The sequence below is a fragment of the Schistocerca americana genome, chromosome 3 (genome assembly GCF_021461395.2).
Source record: "Schistocerca americana isolate TAMUIC-IGC-003095 chromosome 3, iqSchAmer2.1, whole genome shotgun sequence".
In the NCBI taxonomy this organism is placed as follows: Eukaryota; Metazoa; Arthropoda; class Insecta; order Orthoptera; family Acrididae; genus Schistocerca; species Schistocerca americana.
Window position 1 is genome coordinate 302,933,271 of NC_060121.1, and position 7,619 is coordinate 302,940,889.

General features: G+C 37.5%; 1 protein-coding gene across 1 annotated transcript; it reads right to left on the bottom strand.

Moving 5' to 3' along the window:
• Positions 1–5,304: 5,304 nt before the first annotated feature.
• LOC124606044 lies at positions 5,305–5,958 on the bottom strand. Its single transcript, XM_047138006.1, has one exon. It carries the CDS (start codon positions 5,956–5,958, stop codon positions 5,305–5,307), a length of 654 nt encoding a protein of 217 aa, XP_046993962.1.
• Positions 5,959–7,619: the final 1,661 nt, after the last annotated feature.

Sequence of the window (7,619 nt, forward strand, 5' to 3'; positions counted from 1 at the left end):
TGATTTCAGCGTCAGCTCCACTGCACTCCCTGTAAAAGAATCTTAATACTAACTAAATTTAGTGGAAGGGGTTCAGGGTTTCCTATTTTTAGTCAGCTGGTAAAATAACATCGAAAAAGCAGTTACGTTTACCATTGGAAATTTTATTCTACTCACAAAACATCGTTTATAAATTGCACTATTGATAAAAGGAAATGTCTTAATATAGGATGGTATAAACCAACTGCGTTCAACAAAAATGTGAACGAATATTCCCTGAATGGGTTTCCAAGTTCTACAATGGATCGAAGGACGACCTATGCCATATCACATCTATAATCTAGGTTTAAATTAAGTTTCACAAAAGAGAAAACTATCAAAATGGTCTACAGTGACCCTCAATTATCTTTAATTACTTATCTAACTTGTCGTAAATTACAGTGGCTGATGTGGCTTCTCAATAACTATATAACTGAAAAATCATCGCGTTTCAGATTTTTACTTCAAGTGGCAAATGTGAACACCATGAGCTTTAATTGACGATCGACACTAGTATTACGCAAAAAGGGGGTGTAACAGATGAGACTTCTGCAGTTCTGAGTGAAGCTTTATGCGCTGTTATGCGGCATCGCGTGTGTTCATTACCTTGTCGGTGTTCGTCAGGGGGCGGCGGGCAGCACAGCTCTGCTCCCCTCGTCGTCTCGGAAGCAACTCCCTCCTAACTTCTCCTTACTACAATTTACCGAAGTTGGTTTAAAAAAACTATCTGGCTGTGTTTTCATCTGACCAATCAGGGTTTCAATGTTAACCTTAATCTCCACCTACAAAAATTCTGTCTATCCAATGAGAAACGTTGTACTTTTCGTGGTGGGGCAATGTTTTTAAAGTTCCCAACGTAACAGAGACGCGAAAAAGTCTCATGCTAAAACTTGCAGCTGGTGTGGTCCTTTTTGTGTTATCATAAGATCTATACTGTTCTTCTGGAGGGCTCTATCTTTTAACATGGGCTGGGGGGTGGTCCTGACGTAACAGAGACGCGAAAAAGTCTCACGCTAAAACTTGCTGCTGGGGTGGTCCTAGCGGTTAGCTGGAATTTGCTTATCACGTCAGGATTTTCATGGAAGGTGTTGGATTTGCCTGACACCTTACATATCACCACCCTTCGAACTAAATTTTTGCACTGAATTTAGGCAATGATTGAATTGTTGTCTAAGTCAGTCAAAAATTATACCTTTATTTAAATTTTGTTGCCTACTGTTCAGCCACGTTATTCTGGTTCTATGCTAGTTTGTATTACTAATTTATATTTTTATATTCTTCCACATTATTCTCGAAAATGACAAGAGAAGAATATTTTTACGCTACTATTAATTTTTAATTATTTTCTTTCTTTATTTAAGTGTGAAGTTTGTTTTTTGAGAGGTTTGTTATCGAAAGTGAGGAGTCTTTCACATCGATTTTCTTAGAAATGTTGTTTTTATAAATGTAGCAATTAAGTAAAATCTATTCCTAACACATTTTCTAAATATCATGTACAAGTAAAATGTTTTTGTTTCTAGACACTAATTTCAACATTGTTACACTAACAAATAAGAATTATTTCCAAGAATTGCTTTGAAAAAGAAATACACATACACAAGTATTGAGGTATTATCCTAACAAATGGTACAAATGTTAAAAAAAAAGGGAAAACATCCAACAAGATAATTTTTTATTCTTTGTTTTTATAAGGAGAAAATAAGTAAATAACTATAATTATTTTATCTTTATGAGGAGAAAATAAGTGGCATATAGTTTTAGTGTTTATTATGCCTTACTTTTATTCTTTATATACTGTCCATTTCAGAACTAATGACTTATTTTTATCGATAGTCTAGTTTTTACTTAAGTCCATAGTCAATGACTGTTATTTTGTAGTTTATTAGCTGTCTGGTGTGCTTAACTTATTTAGTTTTTCACATGTTTGTTTTGCACAATTCCTACATCACATAATTTGATTTCACACATTCACACAATCCTATGAATGTTTAAGCGTGAGGTTGGTGAATGTTTTTTGCACGAAGGTGAGAGCGAGATGGATGTGGGCAAGTATTTGATGTACACCTTCGTTCGTCATTCCTTGTTGGCTTTGCAAGTGTGTGTTGCTGTTGTGGAGGTCCCATAATGGAATGGAGCTGTGAGTGCAGAATCTCGTGGTTTACTGGCTTTGTATGCGTGAAAGTCATCGTTATGTGTCGCTGAAAGTGGTCGTTTTTTGTTGTAATACTTTGCAGACGACTAGTTTACAATAGGATAGGAATTTGGGAAGGTATGTCGTCTATTCTTCACCCATCTTCTTTCTTGGTCTCAATCTTGCGAATCTTTAACTTCTGTTCTTCCTGCTTTTTCTCTGCTTCTTACTTGCTTCTTGGTTCTTCTCTGGGCAGGATATGGAAATATTTATTGATAACTAGTCGCTTTGAAGCTCTCCTCTTAGTAACAGTTTGATAAATTGTTTGGGCATGTCATTTTTACTTTGTGGAAGTTTTCTTCAGTTTCATGCAGCAGTGTGCTGTTTAATAGCAGAAGTGTGACTTTTACACATATTTTTTTTGCCAGTGGTGGCTTGCCCAAACAGTCTTCTCGTCGGGCCGTTTTTTGCTCGCTCCGGGGCATCCTGCGTCCCGGGGTTTACGAGCAGTGAAAGTCCGGCGTTTGCTTGTCAGTCCCAAGACCCTCTTGGCTTTCCGGGTTCTGTTACAGCAGGGTTCCCCTTAGCGGGCAGATTTACTGCTCACTTCAGATACAAGAGCCTTCTCTTGGTCTCGCTGTCCTTTCCCTTCTCTCGACGCTTCTGCCTTGTAGGAATCGTGTCCCGCTAATTATGTCCTTTCTTTTCTTGATACTTCTTGCGTTGCAACTTGTGGGTCGTTGCATCTTGTCCTTGCTGGAGTTTTTACAATGGTTCTTACAAAAAGTTTTACTTATATTCATCTAACATATATCTAATACCTACATTGTTTCACGCCACCTTAAAAAGCTTTACAAATTTCGGCGACCTTTCCGTGATATTCTAAGATATTCTAAGATCTTTTGTGTCTTAACTTCTAGAAGAATCCTCAAATTCGTTTTTTATTTTTGTGTAGTGTCGTGGTGTGTAGCATTTTAGTATTTCATGCTGTTAGACTATCTACGCTTTATCCCTTCACCTTAATCTATAGTACTATTGGTGTTATTATTGTTTTGTTTTTATTGCAACTACTTTCTTTTTCCCACCTTCCTCTCTCTTCATTCTTCTTTCTCCTGACGATCTTATCTGCAACATAGTCTTGAAATATTGTGCTGATTATTTACCAGTAATAAAATTAATCTTCAAACCTTTTGATATGGCTCACATGGTGAAGTCCTAAGGTTTTGCCTGTTTTATTTCAAACTTGTACTGAAAGTGTTTAATACTGTCAGTCTTAGGTAAAAATACCTCTGCTTTATCTCGTAAAATACCCTCTAATTCTCTTTTACTGTGTTCTGAAATACCTTGAACTTCTTGCAATTTTTCGTCGATTTCTGTATGGACTTCTCACATGAGTTGAGGCGATTCCCCCTTTTGTGCATACCATTCTAATTCTTCATCCTCTTTATCTTGCATCATTCTTAATTGTTTGTTTATAACTGGTTTTTCTTCTAATTTTAGCTTTTGCTCCAAGAGAAGTGTGACATTCCCGAATGTTACGCTACCTTTCCCCATATCTATTATCGCTCGTCTCTCATTTAAAAAATCTGCACCTATAATCAAATCTACAGTTAGTTTAGGTATAATCACGAAGTTGGCTTCGATCCTTTGACCTTGGCACGAAAGAGTTAACCTTGTTTGTCTCGTAACTTCTGCAGCATTGTTTCTAATAGGACCTCTTACTTTAATCTTACATGTTTTCAGAACTGGCAATTCGTCATTGGCATTACACTGCATGAATAAATTTTCTGAGATCGCAGTCAGTTCACTTCCCCTATCATTTACAATATTGACTGGTATATGCTTTACCATGGCCTTCACAATTGGTTGAATTTGAAAGGGTTGGTTCTGTTCTTCTTCTTCTCGCAGCAACGAATCCTCCACTGAATCATACATGAGTCTTTTTAAGAATTTCCCTTGTGAATTCGAACTTTCTGTAGGATAAGCTTCGACTGCTACCTCTCTCTCTTTTATTTCCTCTTCTCTATTTCTTCCTTCATTTACGCTTTCTTCAACATCCTCTACTTTTTCCTCGTCCTCGTCTATCTTCTCCTTCTTTGCCGCTGCTTCCACATAATCGCATCTAAATGCTCTAATTATCGCTTCATAACTTCCTTCATTATATACGTTGGGTTGTGTGCCCACTTGTAACTTATTAATAACTTCTGTCGACTGCGCATTATCCTCATTTAATTCGCTTTCCCTGGTTTCCATCTCAAATAGCTCTGCAATACTCATTACTTCGTCCTTTCCTCCTACATTCGTTGTGCATGCCTCTGGTAATTCGTCTTCCTCATCAGTATTCTCCCAATTAATTTCGTCCCAACACGATATTGTTATTTTTTTGTCTTTGTTTTCATCTGGTCCCTGCGGATTTGTTTCTTCCTTCTTCTCTTCTTGTGATAAGATTTTTACTTCTCTGTTCAAGGTGCTGCAATTGTCCTGGGTCGGTGCGTCATTCTCTTTGGCATGGGCGCTTACCTGTCAATTCGAACGTTTATCGGGGTTTGGTGGTTTTACCTCCACTTCTTCTATCTGTATTCTGTTTTCTTGTTCAGCTTGTTGATAGTGGTTTCTTTGTTGATAATTTGTCGGTCTATTCGTTCTCCAGTACCCGTTCCGGTTGTCATTATTCCCTCTGTAATAGTTGTTGCCGTTCCTGGGTGAATTATAGTTATTGCCACATTCTCTTCTAAATCCATAACCGGTTCTTTGTTGAAATCTAAAAACATTGTCCATTCTAGCATTGTACCATTTATTGTTTCGGCGAATTTAGATGTAAACTGTTCCTTGACCGTACGCACACATTTTGACATCTTCTTTTCCCAATGAAATGACTTGAGGAGCATCAAATTCACTGTACGGAACAAAATACTGTTTGTTGGGAGTGATATGATTTGTAGCACCACTGTCGCAATACTATTTATTTTGGTCACTGTGATTACTGGTACACACACCCATAGCGTATGAAGTAAATGTAGCGTGTTCACTTTCTCGCTTCTTCTCTTTTCTTTTATTGCTGTCACGAGTGTTCTGTGGACACTCTGCTGCCCAGTGACCTAATTTTTTGCATATATTACACGGAAACTTCTGTTTTAATTGTGACTTCGTCATCTTTACTTGCTGATTACAAAAGCTACACTTCCATTAATGTCTTGTTCACGCAGTTCAATAGTACAGAGTTTTTCAATCAATAAATTCAAGCTTTGCTTTTCAATCGGTATTGTATCCCAGAGATCATTAAAATTGTCGTAGTCTTTTCCCAGTGTAGACAAAATTCCACCATTTAAGATTCTTTCAGATAGCGTATTTTCTTCATGTTTTGCTGATTCATCGTTCAGGTCCACAAATAACTTTTGCAGTTTGGCCACATGTGCTCTAATATCTTCCGTTTCATCACGTTTAACACGGAAAAATATTTCAATCAACATATTCAAACGCTGAGTACTGCTACGTTCAAATCGGGCGCGTAATTTGTCCCAGATTTCTTTAGCATTCTTACACGTTAAGACGAGTTCTGCAACAGATTTACTTAGTGCACTTGCTATAAGACTTGCTGCCTTTGCATCGTCCTTGTGCCATTGCACATACACTTCTTTTTGTGCACTTGTCGCATCTTGCGGCAACTCTACACGTTCACGTGTACCGTTAATCATATCTTCTAGTCCATATGAACGCAGCACCCTAGAAATATGCCATTTCCATTTGGCACAGTCGTCAGGTCCTTCAAGCTTATCAATGCTGACCTTATAATCGCCGCTAGCAGTCATGTTTCTTTACAGACATAGGCTCATTCCAAATACTGTTTTAATTAAACTATGTTGTTTGCCTTTACACGTGTACTGGGCCCATAACCTAATGAAAAATATTATTTAAAGGAATGAACATTAATGTGGAAGATGCCAAGAGTGAATTTTGTGACGGCTGTGCGGTTGGAAAGATGCATAGGCTGCCATTCAAAACACGAACAATACGAATTAATCCACGCGGATGTCAATGGACCAATGGGCACGAAATCTTTTGGAGGTAAGCTTTATTATGTATGTTTCAAAGACGATTTTAGTAAATTTCGTCGAATTTTCTTTTTAAGACACAAAAGTGAAGTGTGTAGTGTGCTTAAGCAGTTTTTAAATGAGGCACGAACTGATGGATATGTTGTCAAACAATTTAGATGTGATGGTGGCAAAGAATTTAACAATAAGAATGTCAGTGAACTGCTTGCAGACAGGGGAATAGAGCTACTGATTCCTCCTCCTTACACTCCTGAACAAAATGGTGTGGCTGAATGGGAAAATAGGACCATTGTTGAAGCTGCCCGGTCAATGCTAAATCCGAGTAAATTACCTAAAGGGTTGTGGGCAGAGGCATGTAACACAGCAGTCTACCTAACAAATCGTACTGGAAAATCTTCAGTTGAAAATAAAACCCCTTATGAACTGTGGTTTAATCGACCAGTAGGACGACTTGATCATCTCAGAATTTTTGGCACAGGCTGCTATGTTCACATTAGTGATGGGCTAAACTGCGATTTTCCGATATCAGTGATTTCTGTGAATGCTACTTTTCAGTATCTGTTATTCTTAACTGTGATTTGTCGCAGTTAAGAGTCGCAGTTAAGGAACATAGGTCGTGTATCCCTCCTCCACTGCGATTTCTGCTACTTCCGCGATTTCTGCTACTTCTGCGATTTCTGTGACTTCTGCGATTTCTGTGATTCCTGCGATTTCTGCGACTTACCACCGTATGAAAAAGTTACATCTGTCAACACAGAAAATTGCATCTCAACAAACCTGTCATTGGCAAGTATGTTTTACGTTTTTTCTTCCGTTGGCTTTAATTTTGTATTAAAGAAGCAACTGTGAAAATATTAATAGTGTAACTCATATGTAAGTAGTCGTACAGTACCGTAATAGTTCGTATTTATAAAATGAATTCTAACATATTGTTATGTTCACAGGTACCTGAACTACATTTCAGTCACTCAGTAAAGTGATAACTCAAAATATCATTGACAACAGATCTGAAGAAATTGCCACTGCGTCTTTAGACCGTTTTCGTCAGATGAGAGGTTAGTTTCTAAGCGTTTCGATGGACTTAATTACTTCAGTGAGATCGTTCTTGCAAATGTGATATTCATTATAGCAAATATTAGCAATCTACTCTGTCAATTATATTGCTAGTAATTAATGACAGCAAAAATTGTTTAATAATCCTTGTGTTTTTGCAGACACAGTTCTGACTCTGATTACTGGTTGCTATACGTATCTATCCACATCAATGCTGTTTTTGAGACAGACTCGTGAAGATTCAAGACAGCTCTTAGAGGATTTGCAGTTTAAAAGTGAAATAATAGTGAAAAAAGTGTGTGACTAAATAAACTGTGTTTTATTGAAGTTGTTGTGCGGTTTTAAAGGAATAATAAATGCCAAAT

Excerpts from the sequence above, each read along its gene's own strand:
- LOC124606044 (XM_047138006.1), bottom strand. The coding sequence starts at position 5,958 with ATGACTGCTAGCGGCGATTATAAGGTCAGCATTGATAAGCTTGAAGGA.